Raw genomic sequence first — 14,445 nt, 5'->3', positions numbered from 1 at the left:
GGGCTGGAGTGTTTCGGTAACATCAGTGTCTCTTTGTTCTTTCTTGCTCCAGCCCCCCCGGTCGAAGACGCTACTACTTCAGTAGATCTGATGAAGAGGAGGAAGAAGAAGAAAAAGAAGAGGGCGGGACAGCCCATGGCTCTAACCACTCCCGATCCAGATACGGCAGCCAAATAAAAGACGATGACAGCGAGGGGAGGCCTGATGAGACCACATCGTAGTCCTCACTGTCATCACCCACCGTAGAAAACGCACCCTCATTCCACTGTCACACTTTGTCTTGCATGCGCAGTCGACCACAGTGTTGATCAGATGGTCGCAACCACATAACCCAAACACTCACAACCTTGCAAGAGAGCACGGACGCTGAAACGCTGTAGATGTTCATAACCCTCGGTCAGCTGAGGCAAATCCTCTCGGGGTTTGGTCCGGGCCTGACAAACCTCACCGTCGTTCTGACTCCTCGTTCATCGGTCTCACCTCACTGCACACACTGCAGCTCTGGTATTAGTGGCTCCACTCTGCTGGCTGCATGCAAGCAGCAGTTGCTTGGTTTGAGCAGCCATCCTGTTGAACTCCAGTCACGGTTGTTACTGACCCAAAGAACTTGAGGTTGCATTGATAATAGCTTCTTTCTCTCCCTCTCTTTGTCTCTGTCACTCTTCCTCTCTTCTTTAAATATAGTACACTACAACAATATAGATTGCCACTGTACAATGTATTGCCAAAAAGCCTTTGTTCCAAGTATGTGTGCACATTGTTTTTTTGTATTTCCACTTGATGCCGAAGTCTGGGAAAAGTTCCAGCTTTTTCTTCTTCTTCTTCTTTCCTTTTTGGGATAAGTGCCATTTGACTTAAGTGGGCTCCTCTACAGCTGGCTTCTCTGCAGCTGTGGCGTTTCACGAGCTGCTGCACTGTACACTGAAGATGCTCTCATTATCTTCTGCTTGTTTTTGGTTTGCCTGAAAAGTTTTCTGCCTTTTGCTGGCAAATAACCTCTTCCTCACAGGGGAAGAGGATTGCCTCACTTACCGCTCCGTCACAGAAGCGTGGCAGAGATTCGTTTCCCTCCTGTTGAATCTTTTGTAATTGATGTTTTGACAGATTTGTTTTGCAGAGGACCGCTGTCAAGCAAGTAATTTCCACGGGTTTTGAGCTTACCTCTGTGAAATGCCTCGTTTCGTTTTATTGTGACTTGATTTGACTACACACTTGCCAGAATTAGTGGAAGAGACTTTGTCCTTGTGCTTGTCGTTCACACGCTGTCTGTGTTTTAAGTTTGATGTGCTTTACTTCTCCAAAGGGAATTTATTTAACCTTGGGCACTAATCACTTGTCGGTTTAATACAACCCCCCCGAGCGTATGGAATCCTCAGCCAGCATGATAAAAGAACAAGCTGCGTTATTCTCTCATTTTATTATTCTTAACAAATCACATGGAAAGACTATAACCAGTCATGTGTTTTTTCAACCTTAGGGGATAGTATGTGTAAGAAGCTATCCTTTTTTTTCTTCTGAGCTTTCAACCACTTTTCTCAGGATTCTGGTTTGGGACTCCTCACAATCCCACCTAACAGTGTAGGGTTTTTTTTAGGGGGAGAGGGGTACTGGGAACTTGCTAGTGCTCCACAACGACTGTATATAAAGATGGACAACATGACAGCGATTCAGAAGTGAAGCCCCCTGCAGGTTGCAGCACATATAATAAACCATAATTTTTCAGGTTTTGGGTTTTAATTAGTTATTGGATGTTATGAAAACTGGAGTAGACATCATGATTAACAAGTAAGATTGATTTGTGATAGGTTTGGGGGTGTATCAGTGGGACTTTGTTACCATGGCTTAATGATGATGTCATCAGCGCGACATGGCATCGCCCATATCCGACATAATATGCCTTCATTTTCAAAACAGTGGGAGGAATTAGTCACGTGTCATGTTTACATGCAGTCATTGGCCAATAATAACAGCTCAGCCAGCCTGGTTATTAGTGTATATGAATTGGTTGTTCAAACTTTATGTCTGTAAACTAAACTGCAGTGTATGCTGCTGGATGCAACACAGCTAATATGACAAAGATCCTTACAAATTAAAGTTGCTTACCTCTCCATGATTAATCTGTGTTGTTGAACCACACGTTACTTCTTAGGCAGATTGTTGCCACATTCAGTCTGAATATGTAACCAAACGAACATTCCCCTGTTTACAGGTAGGGTGACGGTGTAAATCACGTCCTGCTGCGCTAATACACTGACAATATAGAACATTTCATTTTAATTTCCAACTAATTTTGAATAATGAACAGATCACCCGGGCCAATGTCCCTGAAAACTTCCCCGCATGATTTGCCGTCGGTCAGATTGGTACAAATTTAAATGTCAAAGTTGAAAGTGAATCATGGAATCAGATGGGCTGATTGAAATAAATGTCTTTTCATGGGATTTGATGATAATAAGAAAAAACGAGAATATCACCAGCCTCCTTTAAAGCCTCGTCGGGTTCTTTAACGGTCACTTCATCAACTGGACAGAACTGCAGCCTGTATAACAAATACTGTGAAAACCCTGTCATCATCTTTGAGGCCTGTAAAAAAAAAACAGTGATGCCTCTAAATGGCCAGAAAAAAAGATCCTGCATTTTCACATTAGCTTACGTAAAGCACTCTTTGGTCAGCTGTTGGGGATCTACTCAGTAGCATTAAGATTTTTTCTGAAAACCATTTCAAGTCCAGAAGAGCATGACTTGGCATTTGGGGGCTGGAGAAAAAAAAAAGTGGAAGTTCTTCATTGTGGGAGAAATTGGTTCTTCATCTTTATTCTCTATGCAGTCAACAAGTGTGCAAATGTGTTTGTTTTTGATTGACCCTGATAGTGTCTGGCTTGAACAGGAAAAATAACTCAAGAGCAGACATGATGTGGATGGCTGCACACAGTATTTATATATAAGTATGTGTATGATTCATGCTAGCTTCGAAAATACTTCATGTTTATTTTCATTATTGAACAAATTGACCACTTGGTATAAATTTTGCATTACAGTTTAATATATTGTAAATAAATGATGGTGATTGTTTTAGACTGGATTTTTGTGAGTCGCTGTGTTTGACTGTTGTTTCTTCGCTTAACATCTCTGACATTACACACACACATGATGTCTGACGCCTCCTTGTAATGTTCTCATCTGCTTTGAGCATGGAGATGATTCAAAGCGTCAGATAGAGTACTTTATTCATCCCCGAAGGGAAATTAAGTTGTCATAGCAGCCGGTATATTTGAATACAATAAAATACAATACAATAGAATAAAATTAAAAATATTGCGGTACAAAGAATAAAAAAACAGAAGCACAAGATAAGTGATAGAGTGATAAATGCAGGATTTCATTTCTCAAGCTAACGTAAAAGTCCTTTAACAAACAGACTCTGGGATTAACTCCTATGATGATAAATTCTGTGTCCTGTAAAAGCACATTGCTCTCGAAGCTTCTACTGAAGAAAGTTCTCTGAGCTCTTTTCACTGCAGATTTAAGTCGTCTTACCGATCTGTCAGTCCGCTCAGCACTCCCGTCCAGATTGACGTTTTTCAAACACTAAATGGACTGGCATAAAAAACTTTGTAGTCAGAAGTTAATAATTTTAAGGGGAATGAAGTACTCTGATCCTTTATGTAAAAGCACCAGTGCAGCAATGTAAAGAAAGTACTCTATTATAAGTAAAGGTCCTAGTTAAGTAAAGGCTGATAACCATCAGCACTAAAATGTAGTTACAGTACTACAGTAAAGGTTTGTGCGACGTGTTATTATATATGACCTCCTTATAGTTAACACAGACACATCAGTGTGTGTTATGGCTGCAGGTGGAGCTGGCTCGAGTGGTTTTTCATATACAAGGATACTGGATGATAAATGGTAAAATTACTGATGCACAAAATCTGTGGTGGGATGAAGCAAAGTACATTTACCTCATTACTGTACACTATACATGTTCCTCTATCTGTACTTGACTTCATGCAGTAGATTCTTTTCCCGGTACTTTTCACTTTTACTCATCTATGTCAGCAAATATCTGTGCTTTTTACTCCACTACATTTACAATGCATTGTGTGACATGATTATATTGTTTCATCCAATCAGAGCGAGCAGATAACATCAGACCCCGCCTCCTGCAGCATCAGAATCACTGGTGGTGAAGAGATGCTTCAAATTGACTGTGCAGAGGCCAAGACTGCCATAATGATACAGTATTCCGTTGTATTAGGGAAGAGGATACCCTCGGCCAGTACTTTAACTTCTAATACTTTGAGTATACTTTAGGCAACGCTTACTTAATTTGGTACTTTCACTTAAATACATTTGTTTGTACTTGAAGTAAAGAGTTTGAGTACTTCCTCCTCCACTGAATGTAACCATGTAAGAAGTTTAGAGGAAAAACATCAGTCTTTGATGTAGCTGTAAGTCAGTGACTTGAAATGTGACCCGGCGACACACTGCTGCTTGTGAGATGTCAGAACCCAAAAAGGTTTAAAACCTCTGGTTTGTTTGTTGTATTTTAAAAGCATATTAAATCATCTACTGTGTAAAAGTTTGATCCAAAAAGTAAGTAGGAACATATACATATAGTGGAGTGTAAGAATGAAGCATAAAAATGGAAACCCAATGGTCAAAGTAGATTTGAATTCTAACATATTCTCATCACCAGACGAGAGGCTTGATATCGGATGATTCTGCAGATCAATAACAGCATTCTGTTTGTTATCCAGTGCCAGGCCTTTTTTAAATTCTTGTCTAGTACAGTATCTGTGCAGGATAATCTGTGTGAGGCTACGGTATGAGGTTAGAGAATGTCTGAGCTTGTCTGTTGTAAATAAAATATTTATGTGACCATGGTGGCAACACCAGCAAGACACAGAGGAAACATGTCTGACTCGTGCCAGCGTGCGTCACCCACAGCAGCAGCAGCCAAGACAAAGACTGCCTGATGTGTTCCCCATGTAGGGATGATCATTGTGTAGCAGTGGTTATACATATTAGAAGGTTACACAAGGTGAACGGGGCAACAGCTTCATCAGAGGCAACATATTTAAATGTAGACTTAAATGTACAACAAACCAAGTGACTGTATAATAGCAGCAACAGAAATAAACAGAGATCACATTGGTCCAGACAAGTTTTCTACTGTCAATGATAATAATGTACAGGTTACATTAAAATAAACTGCAATGACATGGCTTTCCATAGAAATGATAGTCTGTAGGCAATAGAGTTTAATGTTGATATTGACCTGGTTAAACACTTTGTAATAAGATGAGATAACAGGATGGATAGATAAGGTATTTATGATTAGATGTGTGTATATATGTTTATATATATATACACATATACATATATATATATATATACAGATATAAAGCCATAGTAGTCAAAGTTCTTAGGGGAATCAATGTCAGTCATTGTAATGTCCTCTAAAGTCATGGAGATGAATGGAGTGTGTGTGTGTTGGCTTGTGCACGTCGACTTTAATTTCAAGTGCTCTAAGTGTCCTTGAAGGATGACGGAGTGGGAACTAAGATGTAATCTTTTTCTGATCAATATTCAATCTAATATTTTGATACATGTGAGGGCTGTGCTGTGCATTTCATTCCCATCAACTTCAGATGAGCAGATAAAGTCCCTCATGTGGATTAATCAGATGTTTATGTGCATCCAAAGAACAGTCTTACCATCAGAAACATTTGTACCACGATCATTTGACTTTGAGTTGTTTAGTATATTTACAGCTGTGTGGATTCAGTCTGCTTCAGCACCAGAGCACTGTCTTTACTTTTCCTTCAAATGTAATTGAATTGTCACATTTGACAAACCACAGCAGAGTCCAGTCAGTTCTCCAACAGACCTCCATGCTCTCTCGCTGTGATCAGGGAAACATGGTTCACGACTGCAATATCCCCACAATAAATGTTTTTTTTAAGTCAGTGCTGCACACATGTTGTTGTCAAAAGGTTCATCCGTACAGCCAACTGCAGGACAAAGAGCCTATCCCAGCACGCACCAGATGAGGGGGGTGGTATAACCAAGGACTCTCTATCACAAGACTGACACGTGTAGGAAAAGAACCACAGCAGCCAGAAGAAACACTGCAAACCACACACACACACACACACACACACACAGTCCAGTGAGCCAGAGAGCACCTGGTCAGACTTATATTTCATATCCTGCTGCAACAGGAGCTGAGCTTCTCGTTCTTAACAAAGCTCATTAATTTCTAAATAAATTCTATATAAATAAAGTAAAAAAATGTAATAACTATAACATAAAGACAGTCTTTGAAAAGCTTGTAGAAACTCAACCGAGACGACTTCAAGCTGCAACTGCTGCCAAAGAGTGACTGAGAAATCTAAGCTTTTGATTTTGAAAAATAATGTGAAAAAGAAAAATATCCACATTTTCAATATTGAGTGTAAACTGAAGAGTAAAATGACAATTGTATGCTTTTACAATAACACAACGATGGTCTCTTAAGGCACTGGGGATTGTAGAAGAAGAGGAATCACACATTATTTTCTACAACAATAAGATGAGTGAACAGCACTGGCATATCACAATGGGCAGTAGCATATATATGCACATAAGATAGTAAACAATGATTGTGTGCAACCAGGACTGTGAGCAGGATTTCTAACTTCACTGAGGTCAGAAGGTCAAACTCCCTCTAATTCATGTGTGATGAAACGTCACCAGAATCAATACAGAACAGGACCAGCGACGGCTTCACCACTGTTACCAGTTCCTCGGTCCCCAGTGCCAAGAAATCTCAGTTCAGCTTTCACACAACTAGCACAGTGATTTAAGAAATCACCACAGAGGGACGAGTAATCCCCAACTGACGCTCCCCAAAAATATATATTTAGTTGGAAATTGGAAGAGAAATGGGTTATTTTTGAAGACAGTGTGGGATTTGATAAATTTCACGAACTGGAGCTTGGTTTAAACATGGCCGGTATTTTTTATCACAAAAAATAGATCCTCCTTTCACACTGGGCTTCTTTGGAGTACTGCACCACACTGCCTGGTCATGAGCAGGAGCTGCAGCAGGACGGAGAAACGGTAGAATTACAAAATTCATAAATAAGGTAAAAAATACAAGGCCTCCATTTGAAGTGAGTTGATCAAAAGGCAGCGGTTGGTGGTAATGAATTGAAAAGTCGCTCTTCATTAGCACTTCTAGATATATGGAATACATTTAGCGCCAATAAGGCAGGAATCCTCGCCTCTGACATTTCATCTGTGGGAGAATGCACAGAGACTGGGAGGTCGGTCTCATGCAGTTTTCTCTTCACGGGTCAAATGCATTTTGCCCTTTATCTGTTTGCTCCCAGCCTGCGGTGCAGTCTCACTGACAAGCAGGAGCCAGCAGGAGGCAACCAGAGGGGAGGTCAGATCATCTGTGGAGCTGCTAGGCCATGGTGAATTCTGGCTCTTCTACAGAGGAATGTCCCCAAACGGCCGGCGGCTGCAGCTGCTCCTCCGGCTGCCCCCCCCCCCACACACACCCCCCCCCCCCCCCCCCCCCCGGTGCCTCACCATGTCAAAAAGCTGCTGCGCTGCCTCAGCACTTACAGGATGAGGAAATGGCAATTTCAGGCAATTCTCTCAGGTGCTTCTCCCTTATATTACACTGAAATGCGAAACTGCCCTCCCTTAAACAGCCTCTGCCTCTCTCTGTTTGAATTAGTTTAAAAATGAAGCATAAATTATTCCTCTTCCTCCACCGGCCCTGTCTCCCTCCAGCTCCCCCTCCGCCTGGTGAGAGATTGCAGATTATTGTCTGAGGCCCTTGTACCCTCTTAATCAGAACTACTTGTGGCCATACAGTATTCATGAGCTGAAGGATGGAAATTAGCCTTTTAGCCGCTGTAGCACATCTCTGCAGGCAGAGAGGCAGAGGCGAGGACAGACAGACGGTGGGGGGGCGGGCACACCTTTTCCCCAGAGAGAGACAGTGACAAGAAGATGTTGTAAAAACATGCCGAGCCTTCAGTGTTTCCTCCTGGCTGCCTCACCGCTGAGCTCATTACCCTTCCAAATGTGGCTGCTGTTTCTCTCTATTCCCCCCGGGCTCTGCGGCTGACAGTCCATCTTGTTTTTTGGCTGACTTGCAGTCATTGCCTCTGACCCCGTGTCAAGCAAACGGCTGACAGCCTCTCTGAACTGTCATCTGCTTCGGAGGGCAAACCACTTGATAGTGGTTCTTTTTCAACACGAGGGAGGAGACTGTGGGAAAACAGGCCGACGTGGAGGCCTGAGGTCACTGCCTGTGGCAGGGCCAGGCTGAGGCAGGGAGCATTGGACCTGGAGCCCAAACCATCTGCTTCCCCATCAGGAACTGGAGGGTTCCTGCTGTTCCTCCTCTCACTGTGACTGAAGCATGTCTTTAGCAAAAAGTATTTTTTATTATTTATTTCATGGATTTGTCTCACTGCAGATTCAATTATTTTCCTAACGTCTGTAATTAAATGACAGCTCTCTTTGCTGATGTTCATGTAATCAAAAGTTTCACTAAATCGATCCTGTGCTGACAATGTTTTCCTCGAATGCTGCTTCCAACGTCAGGAATGACCTTCGCTTGTCAGATTATCAATTAATCTGCAGATTTCTCAAACAAAGGTCTGTCACAGTTTCCTAGAGGCTAAATACAACTGGATTTGTTTATTTATAACTGGTCAAAAGAAAATCTTTTTAGTTGTTGCTGACACTCTCAGCTCAGCTGTTTTCTTGAGTTAATGAGTTCATTATCTTGTGTACCTGTTATCTCATGGTGTAATTCGCATTATTTCTGGATAGAAATAACTTTTCATATTTAATTTATTTAAATCCAGGTTTATTAGATAATGATTTAGGTAGAATGATATCTGCACAAGTGTAACTACGGAGATCATTCTCTACCCACAAGCATCTAGAAAAAGAAAGGCCATTAATAATGCGCTGAAGGAGGATATTGCTCACGCAGCAATATCAACGCCAAGGAAGACACGCAACCATATAGAAGGTTGTGATGGGTTTTTAATTTGCTTCCTGTTCCCAGCAAACATTTTACAGGTGGAGACATATGGATGATAAAGATTAACATCAACCGAAATCAGCGCTAAATTTCCGTAACATGTTACTGAGGGTTGGTTTCACAGCATTAAACATGTCAGCTACAGGTGATGTCAAACTTCCAGTCAAATTAAAGTAAGGTGCTTTAATATATAAGGTTAATGTAGTGGTTACAGGTTGCCATAGTAACTATCTTTTAAGTACTTCCCCCGTTCTAACCTATGACATGAGTTATATACTGTAACCATGGAGCTTACATGTAACTGTAAATGTCAAACCTGACAACCTTGATTTAAGACGGTACAGGAGATATATTAAAGGGCAGTTCCTACAAATTGCCCACCCCAGACGTCTCTCTCCCTGGCCACACTTTCCAGTTGTTGCTGGGGGATTCCGGGGGGTTCTTAAATCCTGAACAACTGGACCTTTAAACATCTGACTTCTACTGTGTGTTTGTTTTTAATTGTAGGTTGTGTCATTTGGGTGAACCGATTCTTTGTAAGACAACATGGCTGCCAACACAGAGCATGTTCAGTCGGTGTAGCTGAGTAGAATTCAAACAATTCAGAGCTGCTCTTCTACCTCCATCAAAGATTTGGTCAGAGTTTCTACTAAGAAGCACGGATTCAAAGATTTCTGTGGAAGCTCAGCTGTAGGGCAGTATTTAAAAGGATGAGTAGAAATGGTACAACTCATGGACAGAAAAGGTTTCCTCATTGTGTGACTGTAAACGGGGCACAGTGTTCCGTGTGTTTGGAAGGATGTTCCTCTCCTGTTTGCAAAGACCAGAACAAAAAAACTCAAAGCTGTCTTTCATTTTTCATGATGTTTGCTCTCTGTCTTGTCATTCGGTGTCATGTCAACATCTCCTGTGCTACTTCTGGTTGACAAGTCTCTTTTCTTCAAGCGCCCGGCACCAGTGTTGCTCCTCGTGCACGGTGGTAGATGTGCCGTGCACAGGTCGTGGGCAGCTGACACTCGGTAGCATTGGTGTGTGCACATAGCCCAGGGGTGCGTGCTGCTGATCGAGAGGACAGGTGAAGCAAAGCCGGGGGGGCTGCTGCAGACTGACCTCATGTCAGGGCTCATCTCTGGGGTTGTGTAGGAGTGTTTGGAAAAGGCCTGTGAGCTACAGCTCTGCCCTCTGAAGGTCACCAGCAGCTCCCCACATCACACTGCCAGGCTTTCTCCACACATGCAGTCGCTCAGCAGTGTGCAGATTCACAGCTTTGTGTCCACATGGGGATAGTTGTGCTTATAGGAGCAGTATTTCCTGCTGTTTAAAGCTATACCATACTATAAACATGGCTTTAACATAACTGGATAGCCTATTGCACCAATGCTTCATCCTTGGTTTCTGCATAAGGAGATGTTGGTCAGTTTGGAATCTGTTATTCCATGTTTCAGTTTATTAAATAAAAATTTAAGTAGAGTACTGCGGTCAGTTCCAAAGAATACAATTAATATTCCAAATTCTTTGTTAATTTTGAAACCATATGAAAGAGAATGAGTTTTGGTAGCAGTTGGGCAAATTCAGCCACTGCCTTTGGGTCCCAGGAGCTCAGGGACCACAAAAAGCAGCTTAATCATCTAAACTAGCTGAGGTTGGTATTATTTTTGGCATCATCAAATCCCATTCCATCGTGAGGTGAATTGTTTTATTCTCTCTCTCTGTGCTTTATGACTCTCCTAACCTGCCTGTGGCTCTCAGCCACAATAATGTCTCAAAACAACGATTTAAAAGATGGACAGTCTGGTTTTGAAATGGTGCTTTTGAAGCAAATTTGTGGTTTGTTTAATGACCAAAAATGAAATGATTAACTCAACAAAACTTATGTCTGTGTTTGAGCAGAAAATAAAGCTGCAGTTTCGTTGTTCTGAACGGGAAAGTGGAGGAGACAAGGTTTATATGAAATGCACAGGTGGAGGCAGGAACATAAACAACTACCAGTCCGGTTAGCTCAGCTGGTTAGAACGTGGTGCTAATAACGCGGGTTCGATCCTCGCGGGTTCGATCCCCGTACTGGACATATTTCCTTTGGAGAGGCGGTGGACTAGTGGTAGAAACTTGGACTATGGGCAGAAAAGGTCTCTGGTTCGTCTCTGGTTCGACTCCACGGAGAAACAACAAAAAGACGAACCTGGATTGATCTGTCCAAAAATCCAAGAGGATTCTCCCTACCCTGTCTAGTGCCCCTGAGCAAGGGACACCTTACTCCCCTAACATCTGCTCCCCGGGCGCCGTACACGGCTGCCCACTGCTCTGTGTGTCCTGCACCAGATGGGTTAAAAGCAGAGGTTAAATTTCCCTCATATCTTCATCTGGACATGCATGGTGATGACTTTGTATGTCAATCTGAACTGCAAAGCAGTGATCTGTTGATTCATCAGTTTGAGGGATTTCTTTCACTCCATTGATAATTTAAAAACATTGACATTGGAAGAGATGTCTCAAACTGTTGCCCCCCCCCTCTGGGAAATCCCTCAACAGTGCAGCTTTAACATTATACCTCAGCACATAAATACTGTGTCATATTTTATCTAATACATACATTTCATTTGTTTATTCAAATGTGTTGTGCATGTTTACCTTCAGACTGACCAGTAGCAATACCAATGCTATGTCCTATGTTCGATGATAAATTTGAACGTTACTCTATGACCTAAAGATTTCCTGACTCCATGTTCTATTGAATGAAAAGACTGTAATTGACCCTGAGCTGGTTCAGCTGTTCAGTGACAGACATGAACTCGCCTGGCAACCGACAGAACCTGGAACATCCGTTGTTGTTCTCATCAGTGGCTCAGGAGAAGAAAAGACACTTAGAACCTGTGAGTTTGATCCTTTCCCAGACGCTGAGGGTGATTACTGCTCCTGCTCACGTCTGCAGCTGCTCTGGCTGGTATTTGGTGAAAAAGGCTAATGAAGGACAATAATGTTTCTCAGACAGGTGCCAGGCTGGTGTGCTGTTCGCGGCCTTTCACTGCACCGTCAGCAACTGTGACATTCCTGTCCTGCTCATCCACACTCACCAGGACGGATAGGATTTCCATTCTCTGCTACATACTGAGGCCTCTGGTCCCTGGTTCAGTAACTCTGAGTGTGTCTGTGGAGAGATATCTGTTCAAGGGAACGTCCTACCCACAGAACTCAAAACGGACCATGTAGTCGTGTGTGTTTGATGATCTCACTGTTTGTGTAGTTTTATATAGACAATTGTTTTTGGGTGAAACCTGAAGGCATGTGAAAAAGTTTTGTTTTAATTTTACGCTGAGTTACTTAGATATTAATAGAGAAATGCTTTATTAAGCTTTTACTTAAGATTGTGAAGCTTAAACCCTCAATGTCCCCCAGTCATGAAATAATAAAAATGCAGAATTGAAAGTAATTCACTTGGAAGATATGTCTTAATAATGACTAACTATCTATACCTCTCATCCTTCTATGGTGGTGGGGGGTTGGAGCCAAATAGTCTCAACTGAACTTGACCAGAAGTCTCCAGAGTACCCAGAGAAAAGCCACGCAGACGTGGAGAGAACACGCAAACTCCAAACAGGAGCCTGGTGATTTTAGCAGGTCACCATAGAAGAATATATTTACACATGCATTGCTCCGTACAGTCCCAGTGTCCCACCTGTTGGTGTCTGTGAGCCTCTCTCTGCTGCCTCTTCTCCTCTGGGTATCGTTCCCCACTCCAGGTTCACTCTGGCCATGTAAACATTCATCACTGCATCCACTCTGTTTGCATTCTGGGAAGATGTCACTTATGGTCTCTGAGCTCGTGTCGGCAGAGGCACATTTCCTGCAGAACAGCGAGAGAACAGACGTGACACCGTGCTTTACGCTTGGTTATGTGGAAAATACCTGTGCTGTCTTTGTCTGTTATCTTTTTTCATCTTTCCCCTGTCACTGTAGTGATTTGAGAGATGTCTCAAACTGTTGCCCCCCCCTCTGGGAAATCCCTCAACAGTGGTACCTCTGCTTTGTCCTCCTTTCTTCGACTCTGATATTCAAAGGGTTTGATGGAGGAAAGGTTTGTGAGGGCAGCTGCAGCAGCTCGTCTCTGCTCCACGTGGCTTCCTCACAGCTCGGCTCTCATGGTTACTTTCAGAGACGTTTCCCACTGATACTGTTTCTACCAGACATTAATGGATGTTTGGCTTATTATGCATTTCATACAATTACCAAGTCTACACAAATTCAAATTTTAAGTAAAAATTAACAAATATCTGTCATTTTCTATTTTTCTTCCCTTGGTCTGAAGTAGTTTGAAGCAATAAACCAGAATCTTTCCCACGACTTGGTCCTTTATGTTTGATAGCATATGATAAATAATGCTGGATAAATTAGACCATGTGTCACACTTTGGAATAAAAAAATGTCTTCTTTGTTGTTTCTTCCCATCCACTTGATCAACGCCAGGTCACCTAAAGATCATGTCTTCAAAACAAATGAGTTAACTGTCTTGGACCATAATCTTACAGATGCCATTTGTGACCTTTGTGATCCCTCACCTGTCTCTGAAGTTTCTACATTAAAAGTTGAATTTTTTTAGCAATTATTGTGATGTTCTGTCATTTTAGTTTTTTTATTTCACTCTCTTTATTTCATTTTGTAGTCTCGTGTTCTTTGTGTGTTGTTTCTGTCTTCACTTCCTGTCGGTGATTATCTTCCTCAGTCCTCATGAGTTTCACCTGTGTAATTGCCCTGCCTTCCCTCTGTGTATTTAAGCCTCTGTGTTTCCCTTTGTCCCTTGTTGGGTTGTACTCGTGTTTACACATAGTCATATATGGTTTGTCTTGTCTGCTGTCTCGCCCAGCTTTCCCGTCCTGGATCCTCTGTGTTCTCTGTGCCCCCTGTCACTTGGGTTATGATCCTCATGTTCTTGTTTCCCTTCAGTGTTAGTATTTTATGTTTTGTTTGTGTCTTGTTTAAAGCCTTTTGTTATATTAAATACCCTTTCTTTATAACCTCTGCATCCTGGGTCCATCTCTCCCTCAACAACCCGTGACAATAGTTTTATTTTAGTCCACCTTGATGCCCAGTTAATGGATTTGTTATTTGAGAATATGGGCCGTACAAATACATTTTGATTGATTGATGGATATATTTTGTATTCTGTTAAAAAATATGTCTGTCAGCTATTTAAAGCCGTATATTAGTTATTTTTATTTGTTTTAGCAATGTGGAGGGAAGTGAAGGTGTAAACGCACTATTACCATCCCAGAACTTTACAAACACCAGTTTTTATTTTCAACAGACACTGAGCACCATTAACAGCACATGATCAATACGGCCTTAATGTGCTATTTTCTTCAATCTGAAGGTTTCAAACCTGAACACACTGG

The 14,445-nt window shown here is 41.9% G+C and overlaps 1 protein-coding gene across 1 annotated transcript in view; it reads left to right on the top strand.

Moving 5' to 3' along the window:
- Positions 1-3,075, top strand: part of myo18ab (myosin XVIIIA b) — a 118,207-nt gene extending 115,132 nt beyond the window's left edge. The window contains exon 43 of the mRNA XM_061072925.1: positions 53-3,075. Coding sequence (XP_060928908.1) covers positions 53-221 — 169 coding nt within the window. The 3' untranslated portion in view covers positions 222-3,075. The remainder of the gene's footprint in view (positions 1-52) is intronic.
- Positions 3,076-14,445: the final 11,370 nt, after the last annotated feature.

Source organism: Limanda limanda, chromosome 6, assembly GCF_963576545.1.
Source record: "Limanda limanda chromosome 6, fLimLim1.1, whole genome shotgun sequence".
In the NCBI taxonomy this organism is placed as follows: domain Eukaryota; kingdom Metazoa; phylum Chordata; class Actinopteri; order Pleuronectiformes; family Pleuronectidae; genus Limanda; species Limanda limanda.
The sequence above is the reverse complement of the archived record's forward strand: the minus strand, read 5'-3'. Positions and strand labels throughout refer to the sequence as shown.